The sequence below is a fragment of the Bubalus kerabau genome, chromosome 4, assembly GCF_029407905.1.
Source record: "Bubalus kerabau isolate K-KA32 ecotype Philippines breed swamp buffalo chromosome 4, PCC_UOA_SB_1v2, whole genome shotgun sequence".
Lineage (NCBI taxonomy): Eukaryota > Metazoa > Chordata > Mammalia > Artiodactyla > Bovidae > Bubalus > Bubalus kerabau.
In genome coordinates this window covers 174036890-174059603 of record NC_073627.1, presented here as the reverse complement: position 1 = coordinate 174059603, position 22714 = coordinate 174036890, and the positions used below count along the sequence as shown (strand labels likewise).

Sequence of the window (22714 nt, the reverse complement as noted above, 5' to 3'; positions counted from 1 at the left end):
GCTTCACAGGCTTCCTCCTGGGTAGGGAGGCTAAGGCATTATATCTAAAAGGAAAAATAATCATAAGAATCTTCTTGTCTTCTGGAGGAGAGGGCAATTCCTTAATAAAATAAGATCACGAATGTTTTCCTACACCTCACCCCGACGGCTCTATTTCTCAAATTTAGGAATCTGCGTGATGCATGGCTCTCTAAAGAAAGTCACATTCCTTTAAAAAAATAATGTCAGGCCTGCTCTTCCATTACAGAGTCCCTGGATAGGTGTGTGTGATTTGATCATTAAACGAGTTCTTTGTCCTTCTCCAGGAGACACTCCCCACTTGGGAGAGGTCACGGTGTCCAAGGTGGGCTGGGAGGCCCTCAAACTCAACTGGACGGCTCCAGAAGGGGTCTACGAGCAGTTTCTCATTCAGGTGCAGGAGCCTGGCATGGAGGAAGCAGCCCAGAACCTCACTGTCCCGGGAGGGCTGAGGTCCGTGGACCTGCCTGGGCTCAAGGCAGCCACTCACTATAGCATCACCATCCGTGGGGTCACTCGGGACTTCAGCACAGCCCCTCACTCTGTTGAAGTCTTAACAGGTACTCTAGGCTGCTTCACTAACTTGCTTCCTCCCACTTAAGAGGGATCCATGCTCTTCCCTCATCTAAACTGGGCTCTGCTCCTACCCCAGCAGGGAGTGCCATGATTCACCCAGAGGTCCTGTCCCTTGCTTGGCCAGGTCCTAGTCCTCGCATGGGAGCCAATTCCGTGGAAAGCTCCATGTTCTCTTCTCTTGCATAAATTAAGAGGTGACTTTTCTTTCAAAGCAAGTTTCAGCCATATTATCTAAGAAGTTGGAAAGCACACTTGGCGAGTGGGGAAAAAAAAAAATGATCTTAGCTCATTTTAAGAACGCACCAAAGGACTCCCTGAAGCCCCATCTGTATGTCAAGAATGGAAGTTGTGAACAATTCTGAGAACTGTCTATGAAAGACAAAGGCTGACTAGAAACGCCCTGGCTTCAGTGCCAATAGCTAGAGTGTGCTCGACACCTGCTGTAAATCACACATCTGTGATCAACACCAACCAGACAACTCTCCTGACCTCAGCCACAATGCCATCTCACCTGAATCCCAGAATGCCATTGCCTTTTTTTAGTAACTTGGCAACTCTGTCTCCTTATGCAGAGGAGGTTCCAGGTCTGGGGAACCTCACAGTGACCAAGGTTAGCTGGGATGCCCTCAGACTGCACTGGACCAGCCCCGATGGGATCTATGAACAGTTTGTCATTAAGATCCGGGAGACTGACCAGCCCCAAGAAGTTCACAGTCTCACGGTTCCTGGCAGCCAGCACTCCGTGGAGATTCCAGGCCTCAAGGCTGGTACCTCTTACACAATCACCCTGCGTGGCGAGGTCAGGGACCACAGCACTCAACCCCTTGCTGTGGAGGTCATCACAGGTATACAACCCTCTTCCCCACCTCAGGGACCCCAGCCTGTCATTGGAATAGAGAAAATTCCCCAGGAGTCAGGGACTGCTCTCAAAGCTGTTTGCAGTCAGCATGAACACAAGCTCTAACTCCAGAGGGTCTGAGTTGGAATTCCACCTTACTGGCTGAATAATCTTGGGTATCTCATTTTATACCTCTGAGCCTTCATTTCTCACCTTTGAATCAGAGATAATACTCTGACCTCAGAAGACTGTCATGAGCAGTAAATGAAGTAATGGATGAGAGTTCTTAGCAAGGCACCCATTCTGTAGTAAATTTTGAATGGCAAATAGCTAAATTTATCCAATAGCAACACATCATAGTATAATTAACATACACAGCAGGGTTATGACACAGAATACAGTCAGAAGTTTCTAGAGAAATCTTAGCATTAGTGGCCTCAGAGTCACTGATGGCCATCCATCTGGTAGTCAGACAACTGCAGAATAAACTCTGAAATGATCTATCATCATCTGCAGAAGTTAGCCAAGTCTGTCTCTCTCTCCTTAGCAGATCCTTGAAGCAGGGCTATTTCCAAGAAAGGACAGTCATGTTGGACTTCAGTGTTTTAGATTCAGTTTGGAGAGGAAAAACAATTCATCTCAATTTGTCCCCTGAAAATATGCAACTCCATCTGTTACAGAAAACTGTGCTGGTCATGAGGTTGCTAGAAACAGCTTTAAAAGGATCATGGAGAAATGGGTCTGATTTGGGGGATTAGGGTTTTTATGGGCTTCCCTTGTGGCTCAGCTGGTAAAGAATCTGCCTGCAATGAGGGATACCTGGGTTTGATCCCTGGGTTGGGAAGATCCCCTGGAGAAGGGAAAGGCTACCAACTCCAGTATTCTGGCCTGGAGTGTTTTTATGCTGGGCTCTAAGCCCATGCCCTTCTCTACACACCCTGTGTTTTAATCCCACCCAAATAACCTAATCAAATGAATTGTCTTTCTTGCTGAGATATACTGAATAAACCTGGTCCTTGCTAGAAGCTGTATAAGAAAAGTTATGTGGCAGTACACCTTACCTGGCCAGATTATCAATGGCCTGTGTTTCCTGAAATATTATCAAACCAAACAGGAGCAAAAGGGGCCTTTGGGACACATGAGATCTCAGAGCAAAGTATAGCGATCTACATCTGTAGTTTATAAACTTTGTGTTTTTAGCAGAATTCCTTTTGCGTGGGCAGTCTTACAAGCAGACCCACCAAGAACAGCCCTTCCTGGTGAGCTGGGAAGGAGGAGAGGGCCTTCCACACCCATGTTTCCAACCCAGTTCTTCCATAAAAGGACCAGTTCTACAGTCTAAATGCAGCCCCTCCAAAAGGTCCAGTTTGCCCAGATGCCCCATGAGCACTGAATCCTGGAATACCTGAGAACCGGTACCTCATACTTTTTCTGATGGAAATCTTGCAGATATTGTCTTTTCTGACTTTGAATCCATGGTCACTTCAGCCTCAAAAAAAAAAAAAAAAGGCTGGGAGATTACATTTAATCCTGAGCAGCAGTGAGTTTTTCCTTATCTGGAACGCAAACTTTCTATATCAGTAATGACTACATTAAATTTCCTTCCCACATTGTTCAGTTCAGTCGCTCAGTCGTGTCTGACTCTTTGCGACCCCATGAACTGCAGCACGCCAGGCCTCCTGTCCTACACTGTAGAAAAATGAATGGTGGGCGCTGCTCTGCACCATCTGCAGAGTAAAACATAATCACTTTTAATTAAGAGTGGACACTCATTTCACACACAGGGCCTTGCTTTGTGAAGCAAGCGTTCTTCATTCAGACACAAAGTGCTGTCAGGAGAAGCCAGGAGGGAACGTGCCAAGCCAAGAACTCAGTATGGAAACTTTGATCCCTGACAGATGAGGAAAGTCTGGAGATAAAACATCAGACTTGTCCAAACCTGATTCAGCACATGGTTTGTGCACCCAGTCAGCTCGCCTGTGGCCAGCGAAGAGCGGGCCTCTCCAGAGCTCAGTAATGAGATGAAGCAGGGAATTCTCTCCCACGTGACCAAGAAGTTCCAAGGAGGAACATCAAAACATCTGTGTATCCGTGGGTTCCACATTCTCAAATTCAACTAACCAATATCAAAAATATTAGGGGAAAGAATTCTGGGGAGCTTCAAAAAGCCAAACTTGAATTTGCCATGTGCTGGTAACTACATACATAGCATTTACATTGCATTAGGTATTGTAAGTAATCTAGAGATGATTTTTAAAGTATACAGGAGGATGCACGTGCTGCTGCCCCTGCTAAGTCGCGTCAGTCGTGTCCAACTCTGTGCAACCCCATAGACAGCAGCCCACCAGGCTCCCCCGTCCCTGGGATTCTCCAGGCAAGAATACCAGAGTGGGTTGCCATTTCCTCCTCCAGGGGATCTTTCTGACCCAGAGATGGAGCCCAGGTCTCCTGCATTACAAGCGGATTCTTTACCATCTGAGCCATTAGGGAAATCCCTATACTTTTAACCAATTCTTACTTCTCTTACCCTGACCCACAATGCCACCTTTTCCATGGCCTTTTAGGTGCTATTCATGCATGATCCTCAGAGACCTCCCTGTGGGTTGTCAATGGTTGAAAATATTTGGGAAAATATTGTCATCACCAGGTCAAGGATAAGCAACACAGATGATCCCCTTTGTGACTGCCTTCATCTCCCTAAGAAAGCTGTGGCCAGTTACTGCAGTTCAAACTGAAATTTCCTGAGATCAGGAATGAGCACACACACAAGAAAACCTTTTGCACCTTTTTGTCTTCCCTAGAGCTGGGCTGTGGGACGTTCCTTCCTCGTGTTTGGTTGGCAGGACTGACCAATTCCTCTCTGTCCTTCTTCAGCGGAGCTCCCCCAGCTGGGAGACTTAGTCGTGACCGAGGCTGGCTGGGATGGCCTCAGACTCAACTGGACCGCCGCTGACCAGGCCTTTGAGCACTTTGTCATTCAGGTGCAGGAGGCCAACGGGGTGGAGGCGGCTCAGAACCTCACGGTGCCTGGGAACATGCAGGCTGTGGACATCCCGGGCCTGAAGGCTGTCACCCCTTACAGAGTCACCATCCACGGGGTGATGCGGGGCTATAGGACCCCAGTGCTCTCTGCTGAGGCCTCCACAGGTACCTTGTTCTTCCTGTCCAGGGTGATTTCTCTCCAAGAGATCGTGTGAGGAGTCAGCTTGCATCCATACCTAAATCCTTCCCATGTGCCCATTAGCTGCTGAACTTGCATGCTCAGAGACCTGCCCGTGGGCTGTGCCTTGGTCCAGATGCCTTTGACATCTCAGGAATGTACGTGCAGATGTGGCCTTTTCTGACCTCTAACCTCTCCCAGACCTTACCTGTCTAGTCCTGTAACTGCACCTGTTTTGAATGACAGCTTTCCATTTCATGAGCCAGCTTGATGGTCTCCATTCTCTTCCCTCGTGGTTGGATGAAACCAGAAGCCAACCTTCCCACATGTGAGTTCTGATGGAGCACATGTTATTTACTTTAGAGTCTTTTTGTTGGAAGTTGAAAATGGTGCTTTACTATTCCTAATCCCTCAAGGATATGGGCACCGTGGTTCTTGCATTTAAAAAGAAATGTTTTAATTTAAATGTTTCTCTAAAATGAACTGAGTATAATAAGAGAACTGAATTACCCTCCTCCAAGCAGTTCTCTCAGATACTGAGTCATTGTTAGAACATCAAATTAGCAAATAGCTAGACCAGAAAAGAAAAAAAAAATCACATAATTATGACTGGAGACTGTACCAAAGAAAAAGCCATTCATTAGCAGAAGTACACACAGCAGCATTTGAAGTGATGAATGTCCCAGGCTATGAATGTCAAAGATCCGATGCCCTTTTTGTTCTTTTAATGAAGAGTTGCTCCCTGGATTATTGGCCTTTGGATGGCGCACTCTCAGCCCAGACCCAGGAGGGTGCATTTTGGTGTACTCATCAGTCTGTGCCAACGACAGAGCATTCAGTGTTTCCCTGGACCTTGCTCAAGAGCACAGCCCTCCCTGGCCCTGGTTTGTGCCTCCATTGGTCTGAAGTTGAGCAGAGGCTGGTTGGTTTGATTTTGAATATGCCTTTCCCATTTTCCGATAATTATTGCAACTTAAATTTTGTGTGAACTTTTATGTCCTAGTTGATTCTACTAAAAACATGGCTCTCCTTTTCAGCCTGCACCATTTCAGTAACTCTTGCTGATACAAACATACAGCACAGACAACTGATGCAAGAACGGTGACCCTGAAATGCCTAAGAATTGGGGCTGAGGCTGCCCTGGATGGATCCGGGGCCCTTTTATCTAACATGCATAAACCATTCCCTCTCAGAAGGCAGAGACATCACCCACCACTTTTCATCTTTCCTGTAGATCTTGTGGTTTGGGTGTTCTTAGTATTTTTATGTTTTGTTTTTTGTTTTTTTATTTCTTTATAATGATAACAACATGCTTGCTTCTGATGAGTCGGTCTGTGGGGAGGAAGAGCCATAATTCCATCTGGTCTGCATTTCATCAGATCTCTTGGGAAGGGAGAGCTTTCTCCTGCCCTGCTAGAGAGACAATACTAGCTTTGCAAACCTTGCTCCTGCCTGCCCTCTGCATGTTTTATTCCTGTTGCTCAGAAAAGCATTGAGACAAAATGTTACTTCTTGGCCAGACAGGGCTGCCTGATGGCCTCATCCTGGCTCAGCTCTCTCCGTTGGCAAGGCGATACTAGCCTTCTTGGCCCCCGGAGAAGCAGTTAAGAAAGGACAAGCTATTTTAACAGAATCTGAGAACAGCTGGCCCTTGTCAGAAGTACGAAGAATCACACTGACAAATTGCCAATTCCCTTTAAGTCACAAAATCAGAAGCCTCAAGGTACCACCGTGGGAGGGGAATGGCATCAGAATTATTTAGTCATCATCTGAATAGATGGGAACTCCCTCAAAGCAGAGGATATCTGCCTGCTGGCTGGAAGCAAGTGCAGGTCGTCTCCTGAGTGCAAGTTAAGAGACTGAAAGCTGCCAGCACTCGTATCTTTTGACCGACGGCCAGCATCCCTGAGGTATGGCTCCCAGAAGCACCGGGGCCTCGGCAGAGCAGTTCCTGCCGCCGACACTGAGCCTGTCTCCTCACTCAGGCCAGATCTCAGGCAGGCCCTGATCAGGGGTGGCAGCTCAGAGCAGGCAAATCTACTTGCTATACCTTCCTTTTTACATTTTTCCTTTTAACAAATCCCCCTTCCCTCTCCTATTGGCACTGACTGGTAACATTGCTCCGTTGCTTCGTTTTGCCCTGACCCTGCACTGGCAGATCTTTCTACTCAGCTATTAACAACTGCAGTCTTAAAACCCAAGCCCCGTGACTGATTCAGATTTATTTGTTTCTTCTCTCCTACCCCTCCTTTTTCAGCCGGAGAACCTGAACTTGGAAACTTAAGTGTTTCCGACATCACTTCTGAGAGTTTCAATCTCTCCTGGACCGCTACTCATGGTGCCTTCGAGACCTTTACCGTTGAAATTATTGATTCCAATAGGTTCCTGGAGACCATGGAATATAACGTCTCTGGTGCTGAACGAACAGCCCACATCTCAGGGCTTCGCCCTGGTAATGACTTTATTATCTACCTCTCTGGACTCGCTCCCAGCATGAAGACCAAAACCATCAGTACCACGGCCACCACAGGTACACACACACTCGCCCATTCCTAACGCCCTCTCTCCAGAGTCTTTTTTGCAGGATGAAGCCACTCCTTGACTCCCACGGAAGCCCAGGTCACAGGGCAGCAACTGTTCCCTGACACTAGCCTGGAGCACTATTGACCATGCCTCTCTTCCAGCAGCAGCCCACATGGTGACTTTCCTACTTTATCACTGACCAAGCCATTTCCAGCATAATATATAGTCTGGCCCAGATTGCCAAGCTGAATCTGGAAAAAAGAATTCTCTTCCTCAGTAACTAAAAACCTCTGATGAGAGCTGTTCTTGACTTGGGAAGATGTCTATATTGGTCAAAGAGGTCTTAAAAAGTATATTGTGTGTTATATGATGGCTTTTGTCTTCCCAGTGCCTTTGAGTTCCCCAAACCCCAATATTCCAATGATTGAATGAGGACTTGGGAATTGAATTGGGAAAGTGAGGACAGTCAGCAAAGGTTATTCATCACAGGAGTGTAGGAGGAAGTCACGCTATTCAGACCACCCCAATTCCAAGGCCACCTCTAGAAGAAAAGACCAGAACATGCTGGCTTGCTCCCAGAACAGTGAATGGCAGATGGCAGAAACAGAGTAGGTGTGTTTATATATGGAACTTGGTTAACTGAAGAGTGACCTGCCCTCAGCAAGTCTGTGTTATCTGTGACATGCACATTATCAGAGACGCTCTCTGGCATGCAGCAAAAGACAATTTTACGTGAATTCAACAAGGAGAGCCTTGTCCATTTCAAAATAGCATACTTAGCACATTTTTGGACAATGCCTTCTCCTGACAGATAAAATTAGACATCACAGACTGAAATTAAAAGTCATTTGTGGAGTAAACAGGAGATTCTCTTCTTCTCACAAAAATGTTCCCATATTCTAGGAGAATTCAAGAAAAGGATTAACATTGCAGTATCCAAACTCCCTCATTTTAAGTTGCCCAAGGCTGAGGGAGGGTCTGTCCTCATTCTGCATGAGACTACAAATTGTTATCAGCATGGACCAAAGGAAAAACAGTGAGCTAGCCAGCAGTACCTCATTCTCATCCCAACCAGATGAAAGTTCACCAAAACCCACAGAAATCAAACACATGTATTTCTTTCTCATGGCTCAAGTTGGTTTTCAAAAGAGGACAAGTTCCTTTATCAGAGGGTAAAGGTTAAAACTTGATGGATTTAGTCTTACATGTTTTGATTTTGACCTAATAGAGTTTTACATTGACATGCTGTTTGTATTTTCTTTTTTTTCTTCTCACTTCAGTAGCTGAGCCTCTCCTTAGCCACCTCACTGTCTCACATGTGACTTCGGGCAGTGTGGCCATCTCATGGAAAGCTCAGGAGTCTGCCTTTGATAGCTTCCTTGTAGAAGTTAGGAACTCTGACCCCGTCCAGGAGACGGTGGTCCACTCTCTGCCTGCGGCGTCTCGCAGCTTTGCCATCACCAACCTCAAAGCTGCCTCTGATTATACCGCCCACCTCCACGGGCTGATTGGCAGGCAGCATGCTCAGACCCTGATGGTCCAAGCAACCACAGGTATTTCCCATGATGGGCTCTTCACTGTCCGGTGAACTTCCTCTGAAGAGGATTCCCCCCGAAATCACCTTCGACCCACTTTTCACCCTTCTAGTCCTCCAAATCCTTCTCAAATTTGAGAGAACCACCCCAACTAGAGCTTTAAAAGAAAATCTCTCACCCCAATTTAAGGAACTTTGGTGTCAACCTCTTTTTCCTAAATATATGCTCACATCTGGCATTGTCTGTAGAGAGTTAACCTGACGTGCCTTGGTTGAATTTCTAACCCATCCTCTGATCTGCTCTTGAACATGATTGTCTGCTTGTGGTCTTTCTAATCAGTTTTCCCATGTCTTGTTTAAAGGAGTGTGTGCATGCCCTTGTTGATTCCTTGGTCACAGAGATCCACATTCTCTTTCTCTCCACCAAGCTTTTAAAAGTGGTGTTACTAGCATGCGGAGAAAAACACCCCAAAGCACACCCCGAGACTCACATGAGAGGACCCAGTGGTCTCATCTTCTTCTTGAGAACTTTTATTTGCTTGTGTTCCCTAGAGACTGCTCTTTTTTGACACTGACTCTGTCAAGCATGCTTTGTCATCCACTGATACCTATAACAGAGTGGCAGAGTCTTCCTTTCATCTGTCATCTTATCCAAATCTTGGTGCATGCGGTAAACATTCGGAGTATGAGGTTTTTGGAAATGTTTGTTTTTCCCAGAAGGGGACAGCATGCCAAGAAGTTGTTTCAAAGGGTTAGACGTGGTAACAGAAAAACATCCCTAGCTTGCATGGAACGCTGACTGGACCCTCACTACCATTCTCTGAGTTTCTTCTTGCATCTCACTTTTCAGCTTGGTTGCATCCTTTGGGAGACAGTTAGAGGTTCAGCTGACCTTGAAAACCCAAGTCTTATTCTGCATGATTGTTAATGTGTTGGCATTGCCAGTTTCCGTCTGGTAGCATAGGAAGAGTCCTAACATTCATCCTTAATTCAGGAGATTCCTTCCACAGCAACATATAAGGAAAAAGCAGACAGAGATTCATCGGAGGATTTCACTTTTTCTGTGGTTGAGGTAATTTGCCAATGCTGTAGCTGAAAGCTATAGCATCGTTAACTTCTCAATGTAATTGCTAAGTAGGAAATCCCATGACATTACTTCTGGCTACACTCTGCCTCTGAGCCAGATCCATTTGTCCTTCGAGACTTCATGGCTTCGAGTTACGCTCTGCAGTTGTCCACTTAAAGTTTATCCAAATGAGCCCCTTCTTTCCTCCAAATCCTGGAGCTGCAGCAAAACAATATCTGAGTCCTTGGAAGAAAGAGTTTGCTTCTTCCCAACACTAAATGCTAATCCTAGTATCACAATTATCCTGGACTGTTGCTTCTCTCTAAAATACGTCTGGGTTGACCTTATTTTAACGTTAGTGTTATTTAATAAATGTGCACTTAGGTGGCCAGACCACATGCGTCTCGGCTGAAACTAGTACTGTAGACCCCTCCATTAAAGACAAGCTGCTCTCATCACAGATCATCTAGATTTTAAGCAACAAGAGAAACTTAACCTCAGTGGAACCATCCATCTTTCCAAATTAACCAATAAGTCAATTTCATATCAGAAAACACAAACTCCAACTTCAAGTTTTCCTTTAACTTTTACATATACCAGGGATTTTTGAGTGGAAGACAGCTTCACCTTTATAGTATTCAGAGGGAGATGTAGATTTTCTACATGGTGCATACATTTGGGTTTCTGAATACTACAAAGGATTTCTCTTGTGTGGATACTAACCTTTAATTTCTACAATCCAAACAGATCAAAGACTAAATCAGGAAATTCCAAAATAGCGTTTTCTAAGGCATGCTCATTGGCACACCAGCAACTTGAGATGTTCAGAGACTATTCCTCAGATAGGGTATCCATTCATCAGTAAGTTCATGAAGTGCTATGCTTAGTCACTCAGTCGTGTCTGACTCTTTGCAACCCCATGGACTGTAGCCCGCCAGGCTCTGTCCATGAGGATTCTCCAGGCAAGAATACTGGAGTGGACTGCCATGCCCTCCTCCAGGGGATCTTCCCCACCCAGGGATCAAACTCAGGTCTCTCGCATTTCAGGTGGATTCTTTACCATCTGAGCCACCAGGGTAGCGCTATGAAATGCTGGGCTAAATGAAATTAAGTAGGTTTCTTTACAGAACCGGCATTCCTTTAAAATGCTAGTACACTTCAAGAATCTCTAGGGTGAGATATATTATTCAATATAATGTGAAGCTATCTTGTCTTGGAACATCTCACAGAGCTAGTGCCCCATCACAAACCTTAGAAAATGTACTCTTAATACATCTTTACAATAATTCTATCTACTGCTATAATGGCTTCTTCACTTTTCTTTATACATGACCAGCAAATGGTCACGTCTCTACTTAAAAAAAACAAAGCAAATCCACACCTGTAGAGAAAGTGGTATATTTCCTAGCTTTATGACCGATGCGGGTGTGGACAAAGCTTGATACACTACCTTTCAGCAAATATTTGGAGCGATTGATACTTTCATGTTCCATGGCTACATGCTGGAGAAATCGTCTGCTCCCTCTAATAATGTGTCTCTCTTTCTCTCTGCCCCTATTCCTTTCCGCCTAGAGCCCGAGCCACAGTTGGGCACGCTAGTCCTTAGCAATATCACTCCTGACAGCTTCAACATGTCATGGACCACTCAAGCTGGGCCTTTTGCAAAGATTGTTATCAATGTCAGTGATTCTCACTCGCTGCACGAGCCCCAGCAGCTCACAGTCTCAGGAGACACACAGCACGCCCACGTCACGGGCTTGGTGGTGAACACTGGCTATGACGTTAGTGTGGCAGGGACCACCTGGGCTGGGGGCTCCACCAGGCCCCTCACTGCCTTTGTCGTGACAGGTACTCTTTCAAAGGCTCTGGTTTTGTTCAGAATTCTAAACTGGGGAAGGGAGGAAAGGGGATAGGCGTTCTAAAGGGAAATTCAAGCCCCAGTATAGTCTTGATTCCATATGTGAACTTCTACGTGAAAAGAGAGCAAGTGCTATTTCCAAGAGAGACCCTTCACAGCCACTCTTAGGAAATGAAGACGGTAGACTCAACAGTCGTATAAAGCTTCCAAGGAATTCTGTGCCCAGTTTTATAGGCTGTCTGATTCACAGTTTGGAGATTCTGGCTGAAGAGTGAGTTTTAAGTTGGTAATGGCCCAAGGCAGGAATTTTGCCCATAAATCATGCTAGGTAAAGCAGCCCATAAACTACCTGCCCCAGAAATAAAATGATTTACTTTTTCTTCCACAAAGGGGTTACTTTTTAAAATTGACATCTACAACAGATTAAGGAAGTTTCAACCTTAGAGCCGACAAATCCCAATTTTAATTAAACCCGATCTATTTATTGAACTCGACTTCTTCTCTTTGAATTACATAAAGAAATGGTTTTCTATTCCCTTTCCTGAAATTATCCTAAATCAATGGCAAAGGCTGAAAGTGGTATCAGTTTACCAAATCTCTAACCTGCAAAGCCTCAGAAAATATTTAGAAGTCTCTTGCTTTCCACTAATGATCATTTTTAGGAGACCAACTTTGCTGGCTGATTTTCACATGAAACTAGGCGTCTCTTGAGGTCCAAATTGCTATAAATTGCTGTTTATTGACATAAATAAGATATATCAATACGATCAGCTAAGTATTTAATTGGAGGCAGCATAGGTTTCCTAAAAGAGTGAGAATCTTGAGATCAGGCCTATGTGGTTTCTAATTCTCTCCCACATCTTTTTAACTACATGACCTTGACCAGCTCTTAACTTCTCTGAAACCCCACTCTCACATGTATGAAAACAGAATACTAACAGGCACCTCTGACAGTTTCAGGATTTAATGGATATGGTGAAATGTAACTGCCTGGCATCCAGAAGGCATTTTACAGATGCTGAGTCCTTTCCTCTGTCTCCCAACAGTATGAGAAAAGTAGGGTTCTTAAAGATAAGCAGCAACAACAATACAATAAATAAATAAAAGCAACAGCCTAGATAGAAACAATAGATCTGGTAGTCATGACTTTTCCTATTATTTTTAAGAGAACACTACATTTTTTTTTACTGTAAGATCAAAGAGAGGTAATGTTTTCTGTACAGTTGTCTAATGTGAATTCAACTGTCCTGTCTTAAAATGCAGAACATGGTCATTCCTTAGTGGGGCAGGGCAAGGAACAGACAGACAGATGACTGAGAACTTCACTGCCCAGGAGGGAAAGTATGCCCGGATGCAGATCCTCAGGCCCTTACTTGTAGCTTCTTGCAGGGTCTCCCACAGAACAGAGAGAAGAAAAGGGGGCTGGGAGAGCTGGTTTAGGGAATCCTGGATCCAGCTACAGTATTGTCTCAGCTAATCCTGGATGTGAAAACACTCTGCAGTTTAAAAGAAGCATATTTTTAAAAGAGATAAAAAAAAAAAAAACCTGAACACAAGGGACTATAAATAGCAAGCCCTTGATGGACTAATTAGCCTGAATGCCCTCCTGTTCATTGGAATTCTCTGCTTTGATGGCCTGGAAGTTCGCAGAGGCCAGTTATCAGAGAAAGGCGCCACATATCCAAACAAAGTTCTGCAGCAGAATTTGAGACCCTTGTCTTGCAGACAAAGGAGCCTGTCAGCACAGTATATGTGATTTCATCTTTGCCTTTGATAGAGTTATGATTTAGAGTAGATCTTCATTTGTTTTTTTTTTTTAAAGCCTCAAGACAAACACCACGCAGTTCAAAATAAGTACAGGAAATCCAAGCTGTGACAAAATTTAATCTTTGCTTAAGGGGTGAGGGCATTCATTCACTTGTTCATTCAGTCACCAAACATGTCATTTTAAACGTTTTCCTTTACATTCCACGTATTAAACTCTGGGCATTAGTATAAGGTCATTTATCTCTTTGAATGTTTCCATTTAGCTTCAGTGAAATAGCAGGCTCTAAACTAGATGTGGCTAAAGCAGCCTTGGCCATGGAATTCCCACCCCCCATACCCGCTCTGATAAAAATAAACACATGTGCTCTTGCTGTGTTTTGTTTTACTAGAGGGAAGGCCCTGGACCTTCTCCAGTGCCCATGCTTATGCCTCAGGTCTTGCCAGCACCAATGGAGTTGACTAATTAGACTTTGGCTTAGGGTATGGAAAAAACACTGAACCTGGAGTCAGATGACCTAGGCTGGATCTCAGCTCAGCCACCTAGTGGATATGTCACTCACTGAGTCGTCTAGTCGTGTCCAACTCTTTGTGACCCTATGAACCGTACCCTTCCAGGCTTCTCTGTCCATGGGATTCTCCAGGCAAGAGTACTGGAGTGTGTTGCCAGGCCCTACTCCAGGGGATCTTCCTGACCCAGGGATTGAATTCATGACTTTTACGTCTCCTGCATCGGCAGGCGGGTTCTTTACCACTGCACCACCTGGGAAGTCCCTTTACTACTGCGTCATGGAGAAATCCCTGACCTCTCTGCTTACTTTGTTGTCATAGGTGCGAAGAGAGGATAGTAATATCTACTTACAGTGTCATTATGAGGGTTCAATAGGATAATGGATGTGAAGCCTTGTCAGTTGAGAATTATTAACAGAAGTCCAGTTGATACAAGCTCACTCCTGTGGGGAATTCCAATGTGGAAAAAGACCCTTTGGTACCTATGGAATAAGAGGACCTGAGACACATGTTTGGTGACTGAATGAACAAATAATAACAGAATTTACTGAAGATCCTACCTTTATCCAGGAAAACAAAATTAGCAAATCTTAGTATACGTCATAATCATAATTGGTTAAATTTGGACACACAAGAAAATCTTACCTCATCCCTTTATCTCAGCTGGTGAGGATATACATCACTAACTGGCCTGGTCAACTTAATGCTAAATAAGATCTAGAAGTGGAATAGAAACATATAAAATACACTGAAAAGGGAGTATGTTTTAAAAATAAATAAGCTGATTTTCTTCAAGACCATAAGTTAGTGGGAAATAGACAAAGGAGTCCAAACCCATTACAAGATATTCAGTTTTCTTGGGAAAATCCATGGCCTTTGGAGTCAGACCCGGCTAGAGCCTTGCACTGTCACATACTAGCCCTGAGACTTTGGCCAAGTCAGTCAACTTCTTCTGAAGCTCGGCTTTCTTCCCTGTATCGTGGGAATGACGTCCATCTCAGAGACTTGTTAAGAGATCTACACAAGGCAACGGCACCTGGCAACTGATAAGCTCTTACCAAAAATGCATTTTCTGAGCACATTAACACGTTTGATGATTGATTGTGCATCTCATTCAGTTTTTGTGGAGACTTGTGCTATCCCGGCAGAGTCAGCGCCGCTAACCTGAGTTCTTTTCACCCCTCCCTTCTTTCAGAGGCCCTGCCCCTTCTGGAAAACCTAACCATTTCCGACATTAATCCCTACGGGTTCACAGTTTCCTGGATGGCATCGGAGAATGCCTTTGACAGCTTCCTAGTCACGGTGGTGGATTCTGGGAAGCTGCTGGACCCCCAGGAATTCACCCTTTCAGGAACCCAGAGGAAGCTGGAGCTCAGAGGCCTTATAACTGGCATTGGCTATGAGGTCATGGTCTCTGGCTTCACCCAAGGGCACCAAACCAAGCCCTTGAGGGCTGAGATTATTACAGGTATTTTGGCTCAAGTGAGCCATTTTCTCCTCTTCCCAGTTCCCTCCATGTACTCCATCTATGAGACCACCATGGTTTTAACACTCTTGTCCATGTTTCCTACTTAATCCATAGATGTGGCCTAGGCTTTGTGTCCCCACCCCCACCCCCAGCACTGTCTCTCGTCTCACGTCTCTAACGAGTGCTCCTTTCCTCCCACTCCAGAAATGAGAAGGTCAAAATGTCTCCACTAGGTGTCCCGAATCCTTTGACCGCATCTTGTCTGTAGCTCTTGTGTGTTACCCTCCTCTGTGTTCATCCGGCTGGTCCCCAGCTACATTTTAGCCTTCTCAAAAGAAATATACCAAGGAGTATATTTCAAAAACTTATTTACTGTATTTGTCATCTCAAAGCCTCAACTGTGGTCTTGCCAAACTTGCCAGGTGGGCTTGTCATTGGAAAACCAACTGTGAACTTATACTGTTAAACACTAATATCATTGAGATTCTTCAACACAGACTAAATCCATAATTTTCTGCACACTCATAATTCCTAGAGAAATATAGCATGAACAACTTTAACAGTCAAAAATCTGTGTTTCCCAAAGTCTTTCTAGAGGGGACTAACTCCATATTCAGAGGTCCTACTTAATAAAGAAGTTCCATGTTCAAAAAATTTCTGAAACACTGAGTTAAAGATCCTTGACCACAAGGCTCTAGAGAACATTGTAAAGTGCATGCTTCTCTCCAAGAGCGGCTTACCCAGGAAATATTTCCCACATTTATTTGACAATGAATGATGATCAAACAGGCATAGTTTGCTCTGAGTGTACTTTGGGAAACTCAGGTCTAAATCTACCTTGACATTGAGTTTTGTCTAGTTAAGGCAATCCAAGATCTCAACTTTGGGTCTAAAGTATGTAGTACAAGAGGTTCCAAGTCTTGGTTCTACCATCTGAACACTTACTGAATGGTTAACAAAAAGCAAGCCAGTCAAGAGTAGGAGCCTCCTTTAGTATAGCAGCTCCAAGAAAAAGAGCATAACATTTATAACGTTTTAAAAGCCAAATGCTCAAGATCAAGGGAAATATAATCAGCCATATCATCATGGGCAGCTCTACAGATCGTTAATGCTGGTTTATTTGTCTTTGCAAAAAGAAAAGAAGAAGGTCTCGCAGACATGGGCGTTCAGCCACTGGCAGAGAGCAAATGTAAACAAGTTACTGGCTTTGAACTTGTTTAATAATTCAGGGAAGGGGTCTTTGCTGAGTCCAGATGTGGATTTATAGAATTGCTTTTAGACAAAACTCACACATGTAAGCACCCACTTGACTTGTACTGAATGTATCAACTCTCTTTCTCCTCTCCTCGACCTACTGGACATGTCCATGTTGAATCATTTTATTTTCGGTATCTCAGGACACTTCTCACTCTGAGAGCCGGGACATGACTGCATATCAATACCCCCACCAGAGAGACTATGGCACAGGCTGCTGAGTGATCTTCTCTCTCCTCCTTCCACCATTCTCTTCCCTTCTAGAAGCCGAGCCGGAAGTTGACAACCTTCTGGTTTCAGATGCCACCCCAGATGGGTTCCGTCTGTCCTGGACAGCTGATGAAGGAGTCTTCGACAGTTTTGTTCTCAAAATCAGAGATACCAAAAAGCAGTCCGAGCCACTGGAGATAACCCTCCTTGCCCCCGAACGAACCAGGGACATTACAGGTCTCAGAGAGGCCACTGAATATGAAATTGAACTCTATGGAATAAGCAGTGGAAGGCGATCCCAGCCAGTCACTGCCATAGCAACAACAGGTACCATATATAAATGGGAGAGACTAGAGAAAAGTTCTCTGTTCCTCTTCTCACAGGGCTGGGAAATTATTAGAGATTTGCATGCAGACAAGCTTGGGTTTGAATCATGAATCTTGATTATAGACTGGATGATTGTGATTGTGATCATGGCTAAGTGTTTATGCAAAAAGAGCATGATGCCACTTACCTAATAGTGTTGTGAGGATTGAATGAGATGATTCATGGAAAGCCCATAGGGAGGGCCTGGCACATAGCAAGGGCTGAGCTAATGAGAGCGAGTAACATTTTCGTCATTTTCACTAAGATAATCATTACAATCATTGCTTTTTCTTCAAATTCCAAAGATACTTCTTTCTGCCTGTTATGTTTTATCTAGAGATATACTTCTGTGTTCTTTGGTCAAATGTTCAAGCTATGCAGGGTATAATGGAGAAGTGGTACCTCTACCTCTAAAGATTAATACTTCTAAAATTCTACATGTGAATAGTCAGTACCTTGATCAAGAAGGAAAAAAGAAGAGGTTAGCAGGTTTGGCAGCTCACACATTTTATTTTATACTCACAGCAACTCTAAAAAGCACTAGAGGCAGAAATGAAAATTCTATTCAATATGAGTTCTTTCCAGAAGAATAAAGAAAGATGGCCATTACCAGATGGTTTAAAATGATAATATTAAGATTAACATGATTCTTTAAAGACAAAAGGACAGACCTTCAATGGTAAGGTAGGATGAATTCCTTCAGGAAACCAAGGGAGGTACAGAAATGGAGCATTTGCTAGAGACAGCTGCTTCAGAGGAACCAGAGGAAACAATCATAAAACCACAAGCAGAAATACAAGGGACCTGAGGAATGATGTATCCCAGACCCTTCTGTTTGTGCATGAGGAATCTATAACCCAGAAGGGTGAAGTGATTGGCCTAAGGTCACACAGCCAGATTTGGAGTAGAACCTAAATACCAAGCTATTTTACTACTATTAAATAGAGGCAGGCTAGATAACATAACCAATTACTATACACACTTGCCACCTCTGACATGCAAAGAGCACAACACTAGGCAACACCTTCCCTTTGTCCAGAGTATCTTACGATGCCAACTTTCAGGACCAAATGAGCTCTGAGAAGCCACCTGTAGAAATAAAAACTGGTATTTGTAGACGTGGAGGAAATGCTGAGATCCAGGCAGTAATTCAGCCAGAGGAAATACCCTGTTTCTTTTTAACACAGAGGCCCCATCTCCCGGGACATGAGTCCCTGTCTCCTCCTCCCTGTGGCTTCCCACAAAACAACTCTAGATCAGAGGCAGAGGCTGGTTTTGACCCTGGTTTATAAACACTGCTTTTCAAAGTTTACTTCTGATCGGTGATTTTGTTTTGCTGATCTTTTTTTTTTTCCCAAAGGCTCTGCAGTTTTAAAGCAAAAAAGAGAACGAATAATCATGAGTTCTTTTTTTAAGAACAAAGGAAAAGGCTCTGTAAGATAGACCTTTCTTTGACTTCTTTCTCTGGGGCATTGTATTTCACAGCTGAAGAGACGTGTCTGTGTGTGTGTGTGCGTGTACACACATGTGCTCTGGTACTTAGAATGACGGGAGAGGTGACTCTGGAGCACAGTAGACATCTCAGTCACCTCATCAGCTTCAGAAAGTTTCCCTTTTGTCTTTTCACTCTTTCTCCTTGTAAACCCTTCTTTCTGTTCCTCTTTTTCTTTATAAAAGCTGCTGCAGCATCTCCTCTCACTCCCTGAGCACAGGCTGGCAGCCCCGAGTGCCCCGCACAGAGACAGTGGCTAGAGGCAGTGTAGCCAAGTGGTTAAGCCTGCAGCCTCTGGGCAGATCTCTTGGCGTCTGACCCCTGCTCCTGAGCAAGTCTCCTTTCCCCTCTGAGTGTCTGTCCCCTCACTTGGCCAATAGGCCCTAACTCAAAGGTCAGCTATGAGGTTCCCCTCAGATCAGGAATGTTGAGTATTCTTCCTTGCCCATTGTAACAATTTTAGCTGATACTATATTTGGGTGATTTAATGTACATTTTTTAATGGTCCACTTGGTTGAAAATATAAAGGTTAAAAAAAAGAATATACAATGAGGTCTCTATTCTGCTAAGTTCCTCTATCTAGAAGCAGTCAGCATGACTACTTTCTTCTGAATCTCTGCAGCAATACTCTTACAAACAGACAAGATTAGACCGAAGTCTGTGTTCTCTCTTTTTTCCAGGTTTTTTTTGGCACAGTGATTAACACACCCACTCTTCCACACATTGGTGTGTGTGTGTGTGTGTGTGTGTTCCTTGCTTATTAATAGATCTCAGATATATTCCCACATATCTTGTTTATTTAACTATTCCCCTACTGCCAGAACTTAGGTTATGGGTTGTTCTCTCCTCTGCCAATCTCTGCATCTACAGTGGCTGCTCTTCCTCTTCATGGATTGAGCCACTTCTTCACAATGGCCTTGGTCCCCCTTTGGGAAACCCAGAGGAGCTTCTCTTGTCTCTGGGAAGTTAAATGCCAACACGCTTCTAGATACCATCTGGATGGTCCCTAGAATAGAAAAGAAAATACTTCAAAATCCGAAACCAGAGTAAGATGACTCTGTCATTCTCTTCTGGAGGTTCCTATTGCCTACCTTGGGGATAGTGAGGACCTTCAAATGTTTCTTAACCTGCCCCATCACCACCCTAATCGTACACTCCTTCCGCACCCTGAAGCCAAGGGGGCAACCCCTCTCCAAGCCCCATAATGTACCCCCTCTCACCCCATCTCACTTTTCCCAGCCAGGCAGCCTCCCAGCCCCTCCAGTTAGTTCCAATTTGGATGCACTTGAAACCACAAACCACAGAGCTGCAGCGGCATCGTGTCTGGGGACCCGGGTCAGCAGGTCTAGAGACACGTGCTCAGCAGTCCTTCCTCTACAGGAGCCAGCTCTCTGTGCCTGGTGCCTTTGGTTCTGACTCTCATTAAGTGTAAAGATGATAACCACCTATTATAGAGCTTGCACTTCATGCCACCCGTAGCAGTGCAACTGACACACTTATCCTCACTGATTCACGTGACACAGACAGTCCAGCTGAGCACCACATTCAGCCCCGTTTCACAGAGGCCTAAGGGGCTAAGGTGCTGTTATCTAGTAAAGCCAGAACAGGATTCAAAACCAGGTCAGTGTACCCCCAAGTCCTTGCTCTTAAACCATACTGGCTACCATCTCCTTAGCTTCTAACAGGAGTCACATATATTAAGTATTTATAAAAATATGTTGAAGGTAAAAGGTTTTTAAATGATTGTGAATGGAGACATTATTAAATACATTTGCTCCAGATTTGGGGAGGCAACATTTTACGCAGAGAACAAACAGAAGTCCTCTTCAACCTCCTTGAGAATTGCTAGCAATTTCCAATGTTTCCCTAATGGAACTTTTATTGAAAACCAAGAGTCTACTCAGAAAGAGAGTCAGAGGCATTGCCTTTCCTGGGTCCCCTTAGCTTTTCAATAGGCAAAATTTAGTTATTCTATGAGGCTCCGCCTTCAGGTTCCCGTTGGCCACCTCTTCCACTTCAGTGCTGGAGACTCGTGGGCCCTGTTTACGGCAGCAGGACGCATGCTAAAATAACAAAGTGTCTTCCGCACCTAGGAAGGTCTGTGTTCTAAAAATACCACTGAGCCTGGAATTTCACCACCACTGCGCCGTTCTTCAGACGACACGCGGCTTTCCAGTGCATCCCTCAGGAGTGCGTGACAGATGAGGTTACTAATTCTCATGGGTTTTTGTTTTGTTTTGTTTTAAAGACAGGGCAGATAATATCGCCATGTGCAGTTGAGAAAACTGGGACCTAGATCGGGGAGCTGTGGCCAGATGCACCTTCTAAAGTGTGCCAGGACCTGGCCCGATGAGTTTCACAGAGTGGAGGTCCGAGTGGACCAGGCTTGCCGCAAGAGAGCCCCTGTGCCTGAGTTTACACACCTCACTGTTTTTTTGTTTTTTGTTTTTTTTTTCTCATTCTGCCTCATCTAGATCTTTCCTGGGTGACTACTTCAAAATTCAGGTTGCCCATGGTGGGGGGGAAAAAAAAGTCACATGGGAAAGAAAAAAAAAACAACAAGCATGTTACTGAATTCTCACTGTGTGCCAAGTTCTGTGCTAGGATTTTACATCAATCATCTCTGCTAATCCTCAAAACATTCCTGAAAGTGGGCACCACTTTTCCCACTGAGATGGAGCAAGGGAGGCTCCTATAAGTCACAGGAACTGCCCCTAGTTGCCCAGCCTCTCCAGGGTATTTGGACAATCAAGATCATCCCACTCCAGAGCCATGTGGCTTCCAAAGCCCTCCAAGGAGAAGACAAAACCCCAGGCAGCCACAGAATCTGGGGGTGGCTAGCAGATCACAGGAGAACGCCGTCGGAGGAGGGAGAAAGAGCAGAAATGGAGAGGGGAAAAAAAACTCCCCAAAGTGGGCTGTGGGTTTCAGAACTTAATGGTCAACGTGGGCTGCAGAGGGAAAAAGATGAGGAAATGAGCTCCCTGGAGACCCGAAAATTGTTTCCTGGACTGTATGGTTAAGCATGGTCAGCTGAAGAGGGCAAAAAGCTAAGCCAAAAAATACACAGAGAAAAGCCAAAGGAAACTGGGTTTGCGGGGGAGGTATTTACGTAGCAAAAACTGTCCCCCAGGGCATGGCTTTCCCCGCAGGTAGACCCAGTATCCAAGGGGGGCTTGCCTTGGGGATGGTTCTGAGCTCCCTCCTCTGGCTCTGAATCTCCATCCAATCTGAGAATGAGTTTGTCGAGGTCAGTTTCCACGTAAACATTATTTCCAGAATCCCAGGGCTATGCCCAGCTCTGCCGCCCAGTCCTGGGACTTAGATCACATCGCAAGAATATTCATTGGAGAACTGAGCCTCAGTTTGCTGCTGCTGCTGCTAAGTCACTTCAGTCATGTCTGACTCTGTGCGACCCCACCAGGCTCCCGTCCCTGGGATTCTCTAGGCAAGAATATTGTAGTGGGTTGCCATTTCCTTCTCCAATGCATGAAAGTGAAAAGTGAAAGTGGAGCCTCAGTTTGGTCTCCTGTAAATTGGCTACAACCACACCTTCTTCTCAGTGGTTTCTGAGTGAGGGTTAATCCTTATAAAGTGAAAGAACTGAGTGCTTACCAAGTCTTGAAAGTGAAAATGTTAGTCGCTCAGTCATGTCCAACTCTTTGTAATGCCATGGACTGTAGCCCACCAGGCTCCTCTGACCATGGAATTCTCCAGGCAAGAATACTGGAGTGGGTAGTATTCTCTCCTTCGGAGGATATTCCAGACCCAGGGATCAAACCCGGGTCTCTCACATTGCAGGCAGATTGTCTACCATCTGAGCCACCAGGGAAGACCCATTAAGACTTGGTATCATTTAATATCAAATTTTCTTTAATCATAAAAGGAATTAAAAGGCAAAGATTTGAAAACAAATGATAAACATCAAAAATGAAAGGAGGGTTATTTCAAACTATGAAACTACCCACTTACCCTCACTTGTTAGATGTCAGCTATGCTAACATTCTTTTTGGATGAAACCAAATGGCAGCTCTGCAGCTCTGGGCCCTGTACCTGAATGAAAGAGCAATTGTTTCC

General features: G+C 44.6%; 1 protein-coding gene across 5 annotated transcripts in view; it reads left to right on the top strand.

The window, feature by feature from the left end:
- TNC (tenascin C) overlaps nucleotides 1–22714 on the top strand; it is a 101888-nt gene that overhangs the window by 54872 nt on the left and 24302 nt on the right. Inside the window, exons 11-16 of one of the 5 annotated variants that reach the window (XM_055579464.1) lie at nucleotides 306–578; nucleotides 1167–1439; nucleotides 4307–4579; nucleotides 6850–7122; nucleotides 15043–15315; nucleotides 16834–17106. The exons of 1 other annotated variant lie outside the window; for it this stretch is intronic. In XM_055579464.1, the coding sequence (XP_055435439.1) occupies nucleotides 306–578; nucleotides 1167–1439; nucleotides 4307–4579; nucleotides 6850–7122; nucleotides 15043–15315; nucleotides 16834–17106 (1638 nt within the window). The remainder of the gene's footprint in view (nucleotides 1–305; nucleotides 579–1166; nucleotides 1440–4306; nucleotides 4580–6849; nucleotides 7123–15042; nucleotides 15316–16833; nucleotides 17107–22714) is intronic. 3 more of the 5 variants (XM_055579460.1, XM_055579461.1, XM_055579462.1) reach the window with 3 other exon arrangements.